Genomic DNA, 21576 nt, shown 5'->3' with positions numbered 1-21576 from the left:
CCCGAAAATTCTCAGTCAGAAATAAGGATTTTGTTTGACTGCTACACGGAATATTTAACTCATGGATCTCATATAAAAAATAGTACATAAATACAGATACACTTCGTACTATTACTAAAGCAAAGTCTTAAAAGGTCAGGATTTTCAAGCTTAGGTAACTCAGAAGAAATTATGGCTCTTTGAATGTTCAAGAAACATTCTGCATAAGCTAAAAGCATAAGGGGTATGTCTCAACTAATTTGAGCCTGACTCTAATAACATACCACAAGAAGAAACAGATTTTTTCGTCTGCATTGAAAATATATGACAAAAAGGAATAAATACAGAATGCTTTTAAATTAATTGAATTTTACTAACCAGAACAACAAGTACATACAACTGAAGCTAAATAATCATAGATGTGCAAGAACATTGCTGTATTCCCAGGTAATGCTTGAGGATTACATGGATCTGCTGAGCCTTTGACCTAACTCAGGGACATCAGGTGCTGATTGCAATGACCAGTTCTTACTGGGGGATCAATGACAGTTTCTCTATTAAGTCCTATTTATTAAGTATTACTAAGTGTAAATTCCTGAAATGAACCTACTCTTTCTCGTTGCTTCCTCACTTGTAGCTAAACATCATTGTGGTGAAAATTTTAATTAATGCAGTATGCCAAACACTGCAACCAAGTTATTTTTTTTTAAAGTTGCATCTAGAGGGTATATTTGAATGTCATATAGTTATGAAATTTTAACCAAAAAAGTCTGCACTAAAAAAAAGACAATGGATCACATATCAGCTTGAGACACTGTCAACAAATTACGTAAAGAATATCCAAAGACTGTTGTTATCAAGCAAAACCACACTCTATTACTGCAAAGAGAAAAATAAGCATAGTTTATTTTTAAAATAATAAAGGAAGAGCCTTAAAATGTACTTTCTAAAACTGAAACAGAAAGTAGGATTGCACTAAATAACTTTTCTTTAGAAAGTAATAAGAAGTTCTTTTGTATTGCTGTTTTCTACATTTTAAATACAAGTCTATTTTCAAAAATATGTTCTTACCCTCAGAATTTTAAGAACACATTAGTATTAAAGGGGGTGTGTTTACTCTTTGAAAATGCTTTACACCAGACAATGTCATTTACAGAGGCAGTGTGACACAAGAGGGGAAAGGTCTGTTAAAAAAATAATAAAGATTGAGAGGGGATTATTTAAATTGTATCTGTTTAGCTAGGGGGATAGAAACAAGCTTCTGTATTCTTTATAGAAACTTTAGCTCACAAGCAAACCATTCAAATGGGAAATAAATGTACTAAATACCTTGGGTGCTTCAAGTATTAAAGATGAATTCATGTCATGAATTGTTCCTGAAAGTTCAGTCTTGTCTTCATTAGTGTTTGAATGTAAAATATAATGACTTTCTTCCTCTTTACCATCTTCCTGAAAATAGATGCATTTTTATTTTATTTTTTACTTTTTTGCACAACTGAAGAAATGTTTTTGTCAACTATGAAGCTATTATATATACAGAGATATAACTGACACACAACGTTACGTTAGTTTTAGAAATATGAATAATGATTTTCTATATATTTATTATATAATTCATAGGTATTTATTTAGTAACCATTTCACTGTAGCAACTTTCAAATACACAATACAGTATTGTTAACTACAGTCACCATGTCTTACATTACATCCTCAGGACTTACTTATCTTATAACTGACAGTTTGTACCTTTTGGCCTTTCATGTATTTCCCTACCCCTATCCCTCTGGCAACCACAGAAATATTTATAATCAAGAAAATACCTTAGTTTCAGACTCTCCTCAGGTTAATTCTTATTTTTCTGTTAAGTGCAAGTACACAGTAAAATTTATGCTCATTGTTTTATCAGAACAAACTTTTCTTTAATAATTAAAAAGAAAGTCATATTCAGGTCAAACCTTCTCAGACATTTTATTCTTTTTAAGTAATACTTAAAGGAAAAAAACTCCTTCCCAGAGTGGTATTCAAAAGGGAACGGCAGAGTACAGTCCCTCTCCATTAGAGGAGGTACAGCCATTTGGGGGCTTACCCGCTCACCATCAGCCCCAGGTAATCACATAGCCACTGTTCATCAGTCAGAGCTACACGCGACAATCTATGCTAAATACTTTCATATGCTTTATATCAGCATAATCTTTCCAAAGGTCCTATAAGGTCAGAATTTTATATTGTACATTTATCTAAAAATAACAGCAGATATAGATACCTCACAGATATAGGTTTAAGCATTTTTAATAATTCAATTCATTTAATGACTGTGTGTGTGTGTGTGTGTGTGTGTGTGTGTGTGTATACTCTAAAAAGTATGTGCTCTTTTCAACCCATTTTACTAATGATTAAAAAGGACAAAGTAATTTGCCCTAGGTTTCATAACTAGTCAGTTATACACTGAGAATTTGAACCCTGGCTGTGTGGCTCTAGGGTCTGTCACCTCAACTACCACGCCAGGTGATCCCCATCTTGTAGATGAGGAAGTGGGAGCTGGTCAGGTTAAATAAGTGGCCCAAGGACATACAGCCTTGCAAATCACAGCACTAAGCAAAGACACACGGCTGTCTGGCTCAAAAACTCCATTGCCAGCTCTATTCTGTTAGTTCTGAAGATACGATGCAGTGTCTAAAGTCAGTTCATTCATTTTTTGGATCTGGTCCATCTGAGGTGAGTTTGTAGAAAAGAGAAGGTAACTCACATTTGTGGATAACATGAAATTATTGTATCAATAATATGTATCTACATAAGACTATAATATAAGATTATATAATATGTAGAGATAAAACATATCTATATGATACAAGACAATAAAAAAATCATTCTGTTTCTCTTACGTATTCATAGCCTTCTGCCCCAACCTGACTTTGGGCCTTTTTATTCACACTACATCCTCACTTCTGCGGTGGAATGAGTCAATGCTCAGTAAACACTCAGTGATTAGATGAGCGGCCACCAGTTGAACCATGAGAGAAAGAGACAGAAATCTCAGAGATGATCCATGCATCACTATTTACAGCTCATGAACATGCAGTTTTGCAAAAAGAACCCAGATGTTTAAAAAATTACTTAGTGGTAATTTCACTAAGAATTTTTAGGTCTTGAAAGTGACCTTTCTCTCATCTCTTTATTGGCCTCCCATTCCCAAGAATCCTGACAGCCTCTGGTCACTGAGGGAAGCCTGGACAAAGGTCCATCACACAGTTACTATGTTCTAAAATCCTCTGGAGGTGAGGCTCTGAGGTCCTGAGGCTTCTGAGGCTCTACCCCAGCCAGTAATAGCACAGGAACCCACGCCTCGTTGGTACTAAGTTCCATTTTTTTATACTGCCTGAAACACTTAAACTTCTTCAAAGTCAAGTCATGCTGTTTAAGTCTTATATGCCATAAATAATTTGTGATTTCCTCTAGCAGACATAATAATCAGACAAATAACCATTATGGAAAATCTAGACAAAGTCCTCCCACAATCCAAAATACCAAGAAAATGAGGTCCTCATAAAAATATCAAGTTTTCCTTTCCTTAATTTGTCTAAAAATCAAACTGGGCATCTCATGGTATATATTAGCATGGCAACACTCACATAACAAATACACAAATGAAGTCAAGAACTTGACTTATCTATGTGCTATATCCCATTTTGAAACATTTAAAGTCTATGATAGGTGTAACATACAGATATCTTTATGTGTAATACATAAAGAATAAAAAAGTAATCCATGAAGGTCATATTGAGGTTCCCCCATGCAAAAATAATATGTAATGCACAAATCTATCTATGCTATACATATATAGGAACATATCTATCTATATGAACCCTTGTAGTATGTGAATATATTTCATAAAATGAAAGAATTTTAGAGTTAAGGAAGATCTTAGGACTTCTCTATTCTTGTTCATTCAGTCTTTTCAGAAATGGAAAAATAGGCTCAGAGAAGAAAAGCAGTGTACCTATGATCGAATAACGAGGATGGTGTTTCTCAAAGTACAAAAGTCTGCATTAGAATTACATAGGTGACTCATTGAAGAGGAAGGTTCTTGAGGAGCACACCAGAATTCTTAAGTCAGAACCTCTGAGAATAAAACCTGGGAAACTGCACTTTAACCATCTCTGAAGTGATTCTTAGGTATATCGCATATCTTTGAGTTTGAAGCCCCTCTGAGCTAACTCATAGCAAAGTTAGAAACATAATCCAGATTCCCTGAAATCCAGTCCAACACTCTACTATGCCCATGCTGTTTCAGACACACTGCATGCAAACCATACTAGTGACAATAAATTAAAACAGGAATATATAACATCATGGCTAAGGGCACAGGGTCTGAAGCCATTCTCCTGAGTTTATATTCCAACTCCGCCCCTTACTAGATATATTACTTTGGATAAGTTACTCAACTCTCTGTCTCTCGATTGACTCATCTAAGATAATGGTAATGAGAGAACTACTTCTTAAAGCTCTGTGAGGATTGAATTAGTTAATTCCTGTTAAGGACCTAAAATACTGACTGATGTATAGTGAACACTTCATAATACTTGGTTGAAAATTATACTCAAGTGGACTTCCAGTCAAGATAGCAGTACAGGCAGACATGGCTCACCTCTTCAAACAACCACATCAAAATTATAACTAAAATTTAGAACGACTATCACTCAGCACCATCAGAAATGGGACTGAATGAAAGTCTGACAACTACAGAGTTAAAGAAACCACATTCATCCAGATTGAGCCACCAAGCTGGTACCATATCTGAGATTTCGTCAACCAGGCTAACACTGTTTGACCCGCCTTGGAGATCCCAGAGACTCCACTGCACCCAATTTAGGGACCCACCCAAGCTCCTTTTTCATACGAATGGCTGGTCTTGGCTCAAGCTACACAACTTCCTAAATCCTCTCAAATAAGCAACAACTGGTCTCAGTGAGCCCCAGGCCTGTCACTAGCAGCAGCCAGTCTAGATTCACAGCTCGGTTTTGCCTGGGACTCTCCGAGCCCAGCACACGTAGCAGCCATCTCAGATTGCTTTATAGCTCATACAGGGTGGTCCCAGGCAGAACACAGGTGGGGGCTGAGCTTGGGCTGTACCACCTGGGAAATCGCTGAGCCTACATACCCATTTGACAGCTATGGACCATGTCAGAGCACCACCACCCTGCTCCTGCAGAGCTGATCCTCCACAGAGGGCGGACATTGGTGGTCAGTGGTCACAGCCAGTCTTTGCAGCTGACCGGCCTGCGTAAATCCCTCCCTTTGACCTGCCAACAGCAATCAAGGCTCAACGACAAGAGGAGGGTGTACTCATCCCCCATGAAGGGCACACCTCAAGTACCGAGCTTGGGTGATAGGGGAGGCTGTGCCACTGGACCCTATAGGATATCTACTATATCAGGCCACACTAGTAAGACATGGAGTCAAAGCAGCTCTCCTAATACATAGAAACAAACACAGGGAGGCTGCCAAAATGAGGAGAAAAACATGGCCCAAATGAAAGAACAGATCAAAACTTAAGAAAAGGAGCTAAATGAAATGGAGATAGGCAATCTATCCGATGCAGAGTTCAAAACACTGGTTATAAAGATGCTCAAGGAACTTGGTGAGACCTCAGCAGCATAAAAAAGATGCAGTCAGAAATGAAGGATACACTAATTAAAATGAACAATTTACAGGAAAACAACAGGAGATTGGAGGAAGTTGAGAATCAAATCAATGATTTGGAACATAAGGATGCAAAAAACAACCACACAGAACAAGATGGAAAAAGAGTCCAAAAAAATGAGGAAAGTATAAGCAGCCTTTTGGACAGCTTTAAGCATTCCAATACTCACATTATAGGGGTGCCAGAAAGAGATGAAAAAGAGCAAGAAATTGGAAATCTATTTCAAAAGTAATGAAAGAAAACTTCCCTAATTTGGTAAAGGAAATAGACATGCAAATCCAGGAAACAAAGAGAGTCCCAATGAAGATGGATACAAAGAGGCCCACTCCAAGACATATCATAATTAAAATGACAAAGGTTAAAGTTAAAGAGACAATTTTAAAAGCACCAAGAGAAAACAAATTAATTACTTACAGAGGAGTCCCCAGAAGACTGTCAGCTGATTTCTCAAAAGAAACTTTGCAGGATGGAAGGGATAGGCAGGAAATATTCAAAGTGATGAAAAGCAAGGACCTACAACCTAGATTACTCTATCCCCAGCAAAGTTATCACTTCGAACTGAAGGGCAGATAAAGAGCTTCCCAGACAAGGAAAAAAACTAAAGGAGTTCAACAGCACCAAATCATTATTATATGAAATGTTAAAGGGACCTATTAAAGAAAAAAGATCAAAACTATGAACAATAAAATGGCAATAAATACATATCTAATAATTGAATCTAAAAAATGAAACAAAGAAGAACAGAGACAGAATCATGGATACGGAGAGGGTTTTGATGGTTGCCAAATGGAGGCGGGGTGTGGGGGAATGGGTGAAGAGGTGAGGGGATGAAGAAGTACAGATAGGCAGTTACAGAATAGCCATGAGGATGTAAAGTACAGTACAGGAAATGGAGGAGCCAGAGAACTTACACATGTGACCCTTGGACGTGAACAATGGCGGGCACATTGCCTGAGGGAATGGCGGGTGCTGGGTGGTTAGAAGGCAAAGGGGGGAAATTGGGACAACTGTAATGGCATAATCCATAAAATTTAATTAAAAAAAGAAAATGATCATCAAGTATCATCAGTCATAAACAGTTATCTGACCCAGTACATGAAATTCAGCAATAAGATGACTTTAAGATGGGTGGACCATATAGAAGTTTAGATAGTAGAGTTATAAGGCACTCTGATGGTCAGAAAGCACATTAAAATATCACTGCTGCACAGTTAAAATGATACAGTTACCTGGATTTCAACTTATCATGCCATGTCAACATCATTCCCAAATGAAAGTTAAAAATGCATAAATAGACTAATTTTAATTTACATTATAACTAAAGTGATAAGACCTTAAAACAGCAATTTCCAACCTTTTTCACCTCATGGAACACACAAATTAATTCCTAAAATTCTGCAGCACACCAAAAAAAAATATGTTTTGTTGATCTGAAAAAAAATGTATATTTGGATTCATTCACACTGGACAGTTATTGTTATATTGACGGTTATCATTTTTTTAATTTGACAACTTAATAGTCAGGTATTGCATGTTTTAAAAATTCTTGGGACACGCCATTGTACCACAGCACACCAGCTGGAAATTGCTGCCTTAGAAGATTGTGCTAAAAGCATGAAGATAAAAATAGTAGTAAATGTGGTAGTAATAGGATTAGTGATATAAGCAGCTAGCATTTATGTAATATGTGCTAAGCACTTAATGAATATCATCTTTATTTCCCCAAACCCTATCAGACAGACAGTACTTTTTCTGATTCTCTAAGTCAAGGACAGAAGGATAAACATATAGGAAGCAGTAGGACAGAGATTGGAGGCCAGGTGCATTTGTCTCCAAAATCCATGTTCTCAGCGATTACACTATTTTCACTTCCAATCGTAACAAAATTCAACACTTACTCCCAAAGGTTTACAGATGCCAAGGCGTACAGTGCCTGGTGGTACAGCTTTCAGCAGCTCCACAGCTTCAGCCAGCGTGGTGGTGTCCAGACAGTGCTGGTTGACTGAGACCAGGCGGTCTCCCGGTAACAGTTCTCCACTTCTCTCTGCCACACCATCCGCCACCAGGGAACGAATCACAATCACAGATCTTGTGGAATCTAAGGGGTCCTAATGATCAAACAAATAAGAAAGATGAGTCAGTTCCCCCCCAAAAAAATACAGTCTTAAAACAATTTATGTTTACTCATGAATCTCATTTAACTCTTACTTCACATGTCTGGCACTCTGGTGATACTCTTCCAAAAAGAACACAATCTATTTAACTATCACTACAAACATCCACACAGGTATCAGCTCCTATCAAAGTGAGGACATAACCTTAACAATTTCAAAAATTGCAGGTTTGAGTACTCCATACACATAAATTTCTTTTTTAAACTTCGTGGGGACATATTTTGTTGAATAACCAGAAGTCTAGGGACAACTGGGCAAGGTTCTCTGACATCCTCAAGCACAGTCATAATGTGGATCAAAGATAAGCCCCTCTATTATTGATTGCTCTTGGGCGATAAGTAGGCTTCATGAGAAGTGTGCTATATGGCACTCCATTCTCAGGCATTCCACCAGCATAGCATCCTCCTGCTAAATCACTTAAGTTCAAAAAAAGACACGGAAACCATGGCATATTGCACTGCATTTAAAAAGTATATTTTAAAATAACATAACCTAAAATTATGAGATAGTATAGCTATTCATATGTACACATACATAGAAAATGAGTATCAATTCATGAACAAAACCCATGCGCAAACCTCTCTCATCCATATTTCTTTTCATGAAGCACTGAAGATAATGTTGACATACATACATTTGGTTAATAAAAATCAATTTATAACCCCACCACTATTTTTTATTTTATTCAACGAACACTGATATATAGCACTTACGATGCCAGGCTCTGTTCTAAGTGCTTGACAATCACTATTTCAACAACAAAATTTAGGATGTGGGTAGATTTATTATCTGCATTTTATGAGGAAACTGAGGGTCAGAAAGTTGAGGAAACTTGCCAAGATCACCCAGCTGGCCCCTAAGTCCTCACTTTTAACCACCGTGCTTTGCTACTTGCTCTGCACCATAGTAACAGAAGAAACTGGAAATAAACAGTTGTGAATGCAAAGACATACTCACACGGAAAACTTCTGGTTCAGTAGACTGTCTTAATTTGCCCTAATGGTGAAGGTATACGATATTATCACTAAACCTCAAACTTAGTAAGGGAAAGGGAAAAGAAATTCCAATAATAGCAGCTCTGGCTTTGGTTTGCCCGTTTTGCTCCTATTGTTTCATTATGCACAGACTGTTCCATAAAGGCAAGATGTAGTAACATGATCTTCTTCTACTGCCAGTTTATATTAAACCCCTCCCCAGGAAGTAGGGAGGAACTGCCACATCTTGTGTTAGAATTATAAAACTTTGGAATTAACAAAGTGAGAATCTGCCAAGTTGTAGGCTGTGCCTGTTTGAAGTGTCTGATGCTTCCTTTGAACTTTTCTGATCCAGTTTCCTATACCTCTGTGTTTCAGATATCAAGGCTCATTTTCAAGCACTACATAGAATTTTAAACAAATATGCCATATTTGAATCAACAGAGGCTACGCAGCTAATTCCTTGAAAAATGCCTTCAAACAATTTATATTACTTTTCTTAAGTAACCTTGCTTTTCCACTCCCAAGTCAAGAGATTCTTGGTAAATTTCTAACGTGCTCTGATCTAAAACACAACATATTTATGAAAAGGTTTAAAAGTACAAACTGTCATGGGAACACATTAATAAAGTACATAGTGTTAAATCATAATTACACCAATATTTTCAAGTAGAGGGAGCTATTGCATAGGAAGAGAACAGAAAAGAACCAAAAAGAAAAAAAGAAAAAACAGTGGTGTATCAGCAGGCAATCAGTGCAGTAATATAAAAGAGCTGTCTATTTTGTCACTGGCAACCATGAATCACAACACACTTTTCATTCTGAAATATGAAACCATTACATTTTAAGTTTGACACACTAATAAATAAGCTGTACAATTATGTCCTTCATTTAGGATGTCAGTTTTTGATGGAAGGCTTTTTTATTGGGTGGGGGGAAGGGAAACTATATAATAGCTTATTCCCCTCGTGAAATGCATAGAAAGGGTCTAGCATTACTTCATATTAATAATTACTCAACTTTCTTAGAGAAAACTGCAACAGCAAGATATACCAAAAGCAAATAAATGATTTTACTACATTGGTGTGAGTGATCTCTGTAGTTTCATATAACACCAAATCAAAAACTAGTATTTTTAACCTAATAAGTAGGTGAATTGGTTTTCAAAATGCCAGTTGAAAAACCAGTTGAAATGATAACTAGAAATATTTCAAAGGAAGATGAATCAGGAAATAATGGGAAAGCATGGTGAGTACTATTTACACAAAGTCCAGTCTTCTTTAGGCCTCAAACTAGTACCAGGTGTGCTTGCTTACTCACATTTATTCAGGCTCAGTCCTCTAAAATTTAATCTACCACCACTTTCCCTGGAGAAGAGAACCCAACGGCAGTTTCTCAGTCATTTAAAAAAAAGACAAACCACCCCTTCTGAAGATGGTCCATTGTGTACAATCACTGCTTCATTTTCTGTGATGACTTTCTGACTGTGTGATTTCCTACGTAGCAGAATAAAGTTGCTTTAATGAGTAACAGTCATTTCCATTCAAGGACATCACATGAAGCAGCCACACAATGTAAAAACAGCAGCTGCTACTTCCTACTGGGGTGGCTAGTACTTGAGGCTTTGCTGCCTTAAAATGCTTTTTAAAAAGCCAGATTCAGGTTGTTTCCCACCAGAAAAGCCTATCTTCTGAAAATACAGTCCATATATCATACCCGTGTTGCAGTCAACAAAGTGTTATAAAGATATTTCTCACGACCTCTATCCAACTCCTAGACCTTATGCAGATTTTTAATTCCTCATCAGTTTTTATTGTCTTTAACATAATTTTAAAATCTTTAACTTTTCTTGTTTGGTAAATAACACTGCAAGGAACACCGTATTCAAGAATCAAGCTGTTTTAGTCTAAACAGCCAATAGAGGGCACTAAAGACCAATCACAAAACATAAGACACATCTCTGCAAGCAAGCCATTCTCTTCTGGAAGGTATTTCCCCCTCCTTATTCAAATGCCTTATATTGTTATACATGCTCTAACAGTATCCTATATGATTGCTTCAACTCAACCATTGATTAAAGTTGTTCCCTACAGCTCTTAAAAATAGTATCCAACTGCTGGAATCAATTAAGAACAGCCAACTTTCATCAGAAATCTACACAAGAAAATGGATCTCATCTGAATCCTCCTCACTACTTAGCTGTAAATTCCTAAGAGAACCACCTAACTGCTGTCGCATGAGTGAATACAAATGCCATACCTGTCTGAAGAACAAGGGATACAGATTTTTGCAGTCTCTCAAAGTGATACCAATGTTTCATATTTATTATAAATACAGGATGTGTCAACGTGGAGGGAATCCAAGCTGGCAAACAGACCCCTCTCCTCCCATCCTCCCTCAGTGGCATCACCGTATACCCGGCACTCACCTCTCTCCCACACCCCTCCACTGAGCTGCTGACTAAAGCCCGTCAGTTCGTTCTCTCTCTTCCGATCCTCTCTCTCCATTTCTCTGCCACTGCCGTCATTCAGTTTCTTGTTATTTCTAGTCTGTTCAATCGCTACAGTCTCCCAATAGATCTGTCTCCACTCTTATCTCTACCAGTCTATTTTCTACAGAGATTTTTTAAAAATCTTTAAAAATAAAAATGTAATCACAATTCCTCTCTGCCTGAAATGCTTCAGTGAAAAAACCTTCAGGATAAAGGCCCAACTTTTTGTCAGAGAAATTCCTTCAGTTCTGCAGTTCAGTCTGGTCTCCTCTTGCCGTACCCACTCCCCTGTGCCCCCACACTGTCCCAACAGTACAGAACTACTAAAATTCCGGGACTGTGAAATGCTTTGGCATGCTTTGTGGCATCCTACCAACCACTGCACCTGCCAGGCATGTCCTCCCTGCCCCATGGCCACTCATTAATATGTTTGCCACCAGGGCCAGCTCAAGTGTTTCCTCCAAAGAGATCTCCCTGACTCTCCAAAGACTCAAGCTCTTCCTTACAGGATGTTATTTCTAAATCTGAAAAAGCCCTTCCCCAAATAGCATTTATCATAATGTACTTTCCTTGCTGTCCCTGGTCTCCTAGAGTAAGTTAGGTTCTCCCGCTAGATGTATTCACAGCACCTTGAATTTTCCCTGTTATAAAACTTTTGACATTTTACTGAAATTATTTTAACTATCTTCCCGAGTAAAAATAAGCTTCATTTGACCATGGATATATTTGCTTATTTGTTGCTTTATTTCCAGGACCTACTATAATTGCCTGCCACACAGAAGGTAGAGAATAACTGAAATATCAAATGACAATATATTTAGTTTCTCTCTCCTCAGTGGATTATAAATACACAAAAGGCACACCATCATATGTGAATAACAACAATAACATCAACTTCATCTGGGAACCCTTCCTGAGCCCTTGCCATGACAGGCTTGTTCTAAGAATCTTACTTATTTGAACCTCTTTAATCCTCACACCCACGTAAGATAGACACCATTATTATTTCTTCTCTCCAGATGAGAAAATTAAGGTGGAGGAAAATTAAATAACTTAACCAAAGCACACAGTTGATAAATGGTAGAACCAGAATTTAAACTGGCCAGTTCAGTGCCAGAGTTTATGCTCTTAGCCACTAAGGGACATAGCTTCTCCATCTTAAGGTAAGTATTCGCTAAATGACTGAAAGAATGTTGAAGGAAGGCAGACTGTTAGAAGATATACTTATTATCTTGCCCAAGTGTATTTAAGCTCCTTAAATATCACACTTGGCCACTAGAGGTTTCAATTTCAGCACCTAGCTCATGAAGAGTTAGAGAGCACAGAATGTGCAGCATCTGGCATGTACAGGTAAAATATGCCTTTGTTTGCTACATTTTCATTGACATTTATTTTCTCAAGATTCCATTCATTTGGTGAGCTAAGAACACCTTTACATAAATAGATACAAACATGTGACAATCATTATGCTCAAATGCAGGGGATTCAAAGTGTCTGAAGGGTCTATAAAATGTATTATATGGATATTTGTGTACATTCCCGCAGATCAAAGAGACCAGAGTTCACATAAACTCAAGTGGAGCACAGAGGCATCACCTGGGGCAGGGTGGTGGTTCGGGTGAAATGTGAGCTCTGTCAGAGACAAAGCCACCAGGAGATGTGGAAAGCTCTCCTGCTATAAAGCTGCTCCCAATACTAAAACTACAAATGAAGACAACTAAGTATGTTAAGCTCAGTGCAAGGGCACAAAGCAGGGAGTGTTACAGAAAGACGACACAATGAAACGAACAAGAAGAAAAGCGGTCACATTTAAGAAATTTGGCTCATTTTTGAAAATAAGAGGCACATGAGACATACACCAAGGACAGCTCTGACATTCCACATGGAAGAAAAACAAAAATCACCATGTAACAACGATAACTATATAGATTCGAAATAAAGAATAACTTGGAATTGTTCTTTTAAAATCTATTCTGTACCCAACATCCAAACTTTTAAAAACATTAAGTAGTGTAATAGGAATTTAAAGACAATAGCAGGAAGGTAAAGAGATATGCCATAGTTTATTTCAGGTATAAATTTGTGTATAACAAGCAAAATAGAGACAGACACATAGATAGAGAGCGGGGTGACAGCTATGGGGAGGGGCGAAGTTAGGGGGTGGAGGGATCGAGCAAAAAGGAAAAAGGACTCGTGGACGTGGACCGCAGGACGAGGACTGTGGGGGAGGAGGGTATAAGAGGGCTAAATGATAATGAAAAAAGCACTGCAAAATTTTTTTAAATGTGCATAAATCACTTTACCTTTGATCATTTTGACACCTACTGTCAACTAAGTACATTCAAATATAATTCTATGTCATTCAAGTTCTGTGCTGTTGTAGAGCTTACCACATCCAAAATACATGCTCTCCTGTACTAGAAGATTCCTTCACAAAAATGAAATGATTCCAAAGAGTAACTAGAAAAACAACTTGGAACAACTATGAAATATAAAGTGCTCTACAAATAAACAGATGCCCATAGCAATGAATTCATTGCTGTGGTATACACTATTACGCCATTACAGAATTAGGCTACTTAAACTTCATTCCACAAATATTTTCTCATATACGTATGAGGAAGCATGATTGAGAGATCATTTTATAGGATCTATATACTCATATATTAGTTTGTAAATAACATAAGGTAACTAGCTATGTAATACTTGATGAGAATTGTCCGAACTCATTGTCACCTAAAACTATGTAAGCACCAAGTAGCCAAATATTGATTCTTAAAGAGTATACTCTTAAATGTGGCCATTATTACTTGAACTGAAAAGTATTGAGTTAAAGTCTAAATAAATTAACAGAGAAATAAAATTTCAAAATAAGATCTCAAGGAAGTTACTAAAATGGAGGATGCAGAAAAAAATCACTAAGTTGAAAAGGGAGACAACTAGCTATTTCAGCCGGAAAGTAGGCCGAAGCAGTAATTGGGTACAAAGAAAGGCAAAGGAAAGGTTTTTTTACACACACACATACACACACACACACACACACACACACACACAGAAATACATCTTAAGAGAAAAAACAGTGATCTTTAGATGCTCTGCTGTATGGCTGCCATAAATTAAAATTTCCATTGTTAGTGATGTCAGTAAGGAAATAGGAATCCAAATTTTTTTTAAAGGAGAAAATATACGTAGTAGAGATGAGAAGACAGACAGTCAATCCATCGGGTGGTAGGGTGGATGTGGATGAGAAGTCAAGGGGCAAGTTTTGAGCCCCAGCTTCGTGCCAGCCTGGCTGTGCAGTTTCACAGGTTCATTCTCTGAGTCAGTTTTCTCAATCGTAAAGTGGATACATGACAGTTATAATTAATTCCACCAAATGCAAAATCTTATAACTAAAACTGAGACTACCTTGAGTCAAATTTGTCATTAATTTCTACCAAAACATTCACAAAACCACTGTAAAAAGTAGGGAATGATAAACATTAATTCAAAACACTACATCAACAATGAAAAAGATATGGTCACAAATATTGATATAATTTAAGTGGGATCTTTTAAGAACTCATAAAAAGGCCACTGACTACACAACATCTAACTTCCTGGGCATTCCACCATCAAAACAAAAGATATAACAGAATATATACAACACACGTAGCTTATTTTTTTAAATGAGTCTTAATACAACTTTTTTCTCCCTTGCCATTTTTAGAGAGCAACAAAAGACATGTCAGAGACTATTAGTTGAATTAAAATCACTAGAATAGTTCTGGTTTAAGATAGTGGGATGCAATTAATTATACTAAAAGGGGTTCTGATTTGACACACAAACCAAATATTTACTTCTAGGAAAAAGAAATAAATGTATTTATAGTGAATGCAAGGCAGTAAGTAAGTGATTCTAATGAATAATGAGCAAGCTATCTTATCAGAAACTAACCCCATTTTTAACTATTTTATAATATAGCCAAGTATTCCATGAATCATACCAATAACCACAACATCATCATGTTCAAAGTAAGTACCCACAAAATACATTCAGTGCACTCAAGATAGATTAAACTGATACGGTTCCTGGCTCCTTGTGTCTTATTACTTCCTAAATACTATTAGGCATTAAGAATAGATTTTTCCACTCATCACACATAGAACTAAATAGTCCCTGAGCAGCACAGTATGTAAGGCAATTAAAAGGGCATTGGAAGAGAAGTGGACAGAGAAGCTTGCTAAAAGATCAAAATATATTCTAAAACAGGGGGAAAAAGTAGAAGCTTGCAGATAATTTTATTCTGTATGGCTTAGTACTTTAAAAATCTATTTTAAGCACCATAATAATCACAATGGTTCAAGCAGGGGTCCCATGGAAATTACTCCTTGAAGACTATCGCTTTCTCTTATCCCCTTCTAGTCTCCTATTAGATATTTTTCTTGGATATTAAATATGTTCCTTGGATATTTAATCTCTTGAAAAATTTGTCATGCTGTAATTGTTTAATGTTTGCCATTCATCCCTGGCCTAAGACTTTCACTGGCTGTAAGAAAAATAAAACAAACCACACCACTGTCCCTTTATCAAAAGTCCCATCATCTGGCTGAAATGGTGGGGGCTCACCAGGCAGGCAGAAGTACTCAAGCACCAAGGCACCCCCCTCTATTAAAAGTATAGCAGTTGAAATTTGAATATGCTTAACATTACTAAACTATACACTTAAAAATGGTTATGATGGTAAGTTGTTATCTGTATTTTACCAAACAATTTTAAAGTAGAAAATAAATTTATAAATAAGAAACATCTTAATATCTTCCAGAAAAAAAACCAAACTACATTAATTGAAAGTTATGATGATGCAGAGAAGTATAGACACATAAAACTTTTAAAAGCTTTTTAAATATTAGTTTTGGAATTCATTTCAATATTCCAAACAAGTCACTCTCAATTCAACCTAAATACTAGCTGAGTGATATTGTTCAAGTTGTTTAATCTCTAAGATTCAAGGTTCCCCTTTTGTATGTGGAAATAATAACAGTACAGACTTTATAGAGCTACTAAAGCATTAAATGAGGTAAGGCATGTAAAGAACTTAAAATGCTCATAGTAATCACTTTATAAGTGCTGTTACTATTATTATTATTATTATTATTATTATTATTATTATTAGAAAGATGATGATGAAGTTAGTAGGATAAATGGGTTTGAGGGGTTAACATTTACCACCTTCTAAATTTAGCTGAACATGTGTGATGTCGACCAGCAGTGCTAGCAACTGCCACGCCATTCATGATGTTTCACGTTTAAGACATGAAAACAAAGGGCTGGCCCTATGCTCCAATGCACAGCCCTCTGCACCTGAAGGGAGCTTCAGAGCAGCATGGTGTCCTTCATCCTCATTCTCCCTTAACGCAGACAAGGAAAGACAGGAGCCACCTCTGATATACAGCGCCACACGAAGGACACGGGATGCCCTTCACTCCTTAGAAAAGATTCTGCAATGCTTTCTTTTAATCCTTAAAAGGGCAGCCAATACCGTTGATATGTAGCACACAACATGTAGAGTAAGACTTTGACAACTTGAAACTGTTCAGGAAAAAGGCCTGTTGCGAAATCTAAGGTAGAACACACAGTTTCTACTCTCCAGCAGTGAAAAAGCCATCAGGTCTCTAAAGAGCTTTGTCCAGGGACAGGAGTAAAGGCAAGGGACCGTAAGGATTCAGGGATACTCTGAAGTAAACCTTTTGGAATTGTGATAAGTATGGCTCTCTGGAAAGACAATTGAAACCTTGTATCATCTTTCACTTGAGCCATAATTATAAAGAACCAGTGTTATTTCTAGTGTAAAGATTGTACTTTCATACTACTTGACCACAGGCTTAGGAGCCCAGCTCCACTTCTAATTGGGTGATCCTGAGCAAATTCTTTAACCCTTGTCATCAGTTTCCTTACTCGTAAATTGAAGAGTATGATGATTACAGTACCCACCTCACTGGGGTTGTAGAGATAATTAAATCACCCCCCTCACAGACTTTCAACAATGCCTGACAGAGTGAATGGTACATAATAACTATTATTGCCATGTGAAATGGTAGTCATGCTTTCCAAATAAAACAGTGGAACACACAGTTTCTTGAAGTATTCTTCCTTAAAGGGAATACAATGTAAAAGTTTAGATTGATATTAAACAGTTCACAGATGCTAAGGAAAAGAGAGATATGAAATCAGGATTACACTGCCAGTGCCGGGACACCGCAGTGCCCGGAATCGCCCCGACCGGCTTGCACACAGAGCACGCCTCCGTTCCCCGGGGGGCTCCTAGCAAGTGGCACAGGGTCTCTATTCTCACTCCCACCGCTGCTAAAACTACAGTGGATTGCATAGTTGTTCCGAAGTATGTGCCTTTTATTATATTTTAACATATATTTATCTGTACACTACCTGTCCATTCCCAATAAAATTTAAACTCTGTGAGAATGTGGAGTCGATTGGCTATTCCATTCACTGCTATATCCCTTATGTCTGGAACAGTGGCTGATGCAGAATATGCTCACCGTACATCTGTTCAATGAAAGTCCTCTAAAGGGAACATCTCTTCATTTTTATATCCTTTACATTAGCGCATATTAAAAGCAAACAATTTTTTCGAAGGCGAGGATGAATAACAGGTATAGCAAGTCTGTGCTCAGAGTCTGTCTTTAAAAATCTTTATCATCATTTTTCAGTAAATAGTAACATGTTCTTTTATGCCTACAAAAGCACGTGCATTTATATACATCTTTTATTTAGTCTTCAAAACTTCATAGGCAAATATTATTTCTATTTTAGAGCTTATTATTTTAGTAAACTGAGAATAAGACTGACAAACTTGTTCAAAGTCCTCGTAGGGTGTCACAGCCAGAATGCAAATCCCAGTCTCCTCTGGCTTGTCAGCTGGTGCTCTGAACCATACTGTGTTCACAGTGGCGTACTGGTGAATGCGATATCTGATTCAAGCCGGATACAGACGGGGCAGCTAAAAGGGGAGCTCGAGCCCTAGAAGATGGTATGTAAGGGATCAGGCAGCCAATCCCCCTTCAGGAATCATCACCAGACCAGGCCTTCGGTACCAGAAGGAGGCAGCACCACTTCCTGGCCCTCACCCGGGAAGAGCACTGTTTCCCTGAATCACCGCCTGGCTCCAGCGACACCCACAAGCAGGGCGGAGCAATACAAAGCACCGAGCCACCGGGAAAACAGACCCTTAATACCTGTGTGTGGATTTGATTCAATCTTTCTGCCATTGTCCAGGAAGGGCTCTGACTTTCATCTGCTAGAATGGCTTTCAACACTGACAGCAGAATCAAGTGGGAACTTCCAAAACACACCCACACCTACAGGTAGGGGAAGCCTGGGAATGAAACACCTCTAGAGACTGAGTTTTTTCTTTAGACCAGTTATTAAAAAAATATTGTTCTATTTATAATGACATGGGAGACACAGATGTATAGCCAGATTGATATCCACTAATGCTCTGGAATATCTTGAGCCTTTCACAGGAGATATGCAAGTGTCAGGCAGGGACTGCAGCAAATCTGAGCATCTCTACGTCTGCATTGTAGCCCTCCATGGTTGTTTTATAAACATTAATATGTACTGTTTGGCCATTTTTGAAATACCCCTAAAGGGAACACAACAGATATATCATTTCCAGTATCCCGCCTCCTCAGCAATGCCGCCTAGTGTGAAGCAGAAACAGTCCTGGAGAAACATTGTTAAAAAGGGAGCTACCCTATGAGAAAGCACCATCCAGCTGACAAGCATTTGCTGCCTGCCCTCTATTTTCTTTCTCCCCCATTAGACACAATGGGATTTTTTGCCAAATTCATATTCCAGAGGAGCCATGAAATTCCCGCAAAGTTCAACATCAGGCCCGACTTAAGATCTTTGAGGCCTCCTGCTAACTTCATCCCCCTGCAGCTGCCTCACTCAGGCAAGCTTTTGATCTGTGAGATCTGGATTTCAAGCTGATATACACAGAGCCTCTTTGATCTCTTATTAAGTGGCTTCTGGTCTCCTGATGCCTTTAGTCTTGCTGCAGTGAAGTTTTTGGAAGTCAGTCGTCATCCTGAGCACACTACAAACTCCACACACCAGGAGTGGGCTCCCTTCATTTACCCACTTCGCAGGCTTGAAAAGCAATCTTTAAGCCATGAGAGAATTTCCCCAGTAGCCATAATCAATCCACTCCATGAACACATTACTAAGAATTATTTTTCAAATGAAGCAGCTTAAAATGATTTAAAGGATACAGAACTTTCCCATAAAGGGAAAGGAAGCAAATCCTCTGTGAAAAGAAATCTTCGGCCCAGTTGGCACTGGGGCTTACAGTACTTTGATGTTAATAAAAATAAATGTGGATAGGAATCAGGGATGGGCAAAGACTAGCCTTCATCAGTTCCCCTAAGTTCTGTTAAGCAAAAGTGACCTTTAAATGCAGCTGTGTGATTTGTTCAAAAGCTATGTATTTGCAAGAATAAGGACACTACCATTAGCAACAGACTGACTACATTTTGCTTAGTGCTAATATCTTTTTTTTTTAAGGTTTTATTTATTTATCTTTAGAAAGGGGGGAAAGGATAGAAAAAGAGGAGAGAAACATCCGTGTGTGAGAGAAACAGAGATCGGTTGCCTCTTGTACGACCTCAACTGGTTACTCCCCCTGCAACCCAGGCATGTGCTCTGACTGGGAATCCAACCGGCGATCCTCCGGTTGACAGGCTGGCACCCAACCACTGAGCCACAGGAGTCAGAGTATATTTAGTACCAATATCTTATGCTACATGGGTGAACTGGGCCCAAAGAGCTCCATTAAAAAAAAAAAAAAAAGACATAACAGCAAAAAGGGAAAAAAGATACTGGCGGTCACGTTATGAGATCCTCTGAGTATTAAAGTGGAACTATTAAATAACTAGCAGTTCATTACTATCTTCTACGTGTTAGATTCTGGACATAGTATAGGCTTGTATCTGACTTTTTAATAATGCTAATATATGTAGAGCTGACCCTTGAACAGCATGGGTTTGAACTGTGTAGGTCCACTTGTACATGGGTTTTTTTTTCAGTAAATACTATAAATGTATATATTCTTCCTTGTGACTTCCTTAATGAAAGTTTCTTTTCTCTAGCTTACTTTATTCTAAGAATACAGTACATAATATGTTAACATACAAAATATGCATTAATTGTCTACTTATGTGAAAGCTTCTAGTCAACAATAGGCTATTAGTAGTTTTGTTTTGGGGGAGTCAAAAGTTATATACATATTTTGACTGTAGAGAATCGATGTACCTAACTAACCCCCACATTATTCAAGGGTCAATGGTACTACTATATGTTAAAATTATATTAATACCTATCAAATTCTATATCCAGGATTCTACAAACTGATTGGCTAATATGAATGTAAAGATTGGGATTCTGCAAGTTACTGAATACAATATACTATGGTAGCATTTGTGCAAATTCACCCAGCATTCATTCAACTCTGGCGACAAAAATTAAAATCTTTAATTTCTTCCACTTTTATTTTTTTAATCCTCACATGTTTTCTTGATTTTAGAGAGAGAGAGAAAGCAGGAGAAAAAAACAGAGAGAGAAAAAAAAGAAAGAGAAGAGAAAACCATTTATTGGTTGCCTTCTGTATGTGTCCAGCCAGGGATCAAGCCTGCAACCTAGGTATGTGCCCTGACAGGGCATCGAACCTGCAACCTTTTGGTGCATGAGGCAATGCTCCAACCAACCGAGCCACCCAGGCAGGGTTTTTCCACTTTTAAACTCAACTTCTTGATAAACACAATTAGAACTGGTAGAAGAAGTATGGTTAGACTTCTGGGCACTAATATCAAAGTCTGAATATAAGCAGTTTATGCCCTCTTAGCTATAAAGGTAAATAAATTAATTACTGTCAATATAAAGTTGAAACAAAATTGATAGTTATAAATTGCTATCTCTTAATCTGTCCATATCATGGAAAACAAATAGCAAATTTATAACTGCTTATATTTATTTTTCCAAGAGAATGATCTGAATAAAGACTCTACATAAGGAGACATTACTTTTAAGTGGCCTAAATACATTTGAGTCTCACCAAAAAATATGTTCAAGAAATTTGGTAAAAATATACCAAAATTTAAAAGATATACGCTCTTGATAAGTAATTCCACTTCCAGGAATTTATCACAACATTAATCCCCACCTTTTTACAAAAGAAAATGACAAGGAAACCCACT

General features: G+C 37.6%; 1 protein-coding gene across 4 annotated transcripts in view; it reads right to left on the bottom strand.

Annotated features, from left to right (window-relative positions):
• Positions 1-21576, bottom strand: part of PATJ (PATJ crumbs cell polarity complex component) — a 295047-nt gene that overhangs the window by 205175 nt on the left and 68296 nt on the right. For all 4 annotated transcript variants that reach the window (XM_054574004.1, XM_054574021.1, XM_054574012.1 and 1 more), the window contains exons 17-18: positions 7579-7788; positions 1309-1428 (exon numbers count right to left, since the gene is read on the bottom strand). In XM_054574004.1, coding sequence (XP_054429979.1) covers positions 1309-1428; positions 7579-7788 — 330 coding nt within the window. The remainder of the gene's footprint in view (positions 1-1308; positions 1429-7578; positions 7789-21576) is intronic.

Source organism: Pteronotus mesoamericanus, unplaced genomic scaffold (assembly GCF_021234165.1).
Source record: "Pteronotus mesoamericanus isolate MK-2021 breed Mesoamerican mustached bat unplaced genomic scaffold, CSHL_Meso_final contig_105, whole genome shotgun sequence".
Lineage (NCBI taxonomy): Eukaryota > Metazoa > Chordata > Mammalia > Chiroptera > Mormoopidae > Pteronotus > Pteronotus mesoamericanus.
The sequence above is the reverse complement of the archived record's forward strand: the minus strand, read 5'-3'. Positions and strand labels throughout refer to the sequence as shown.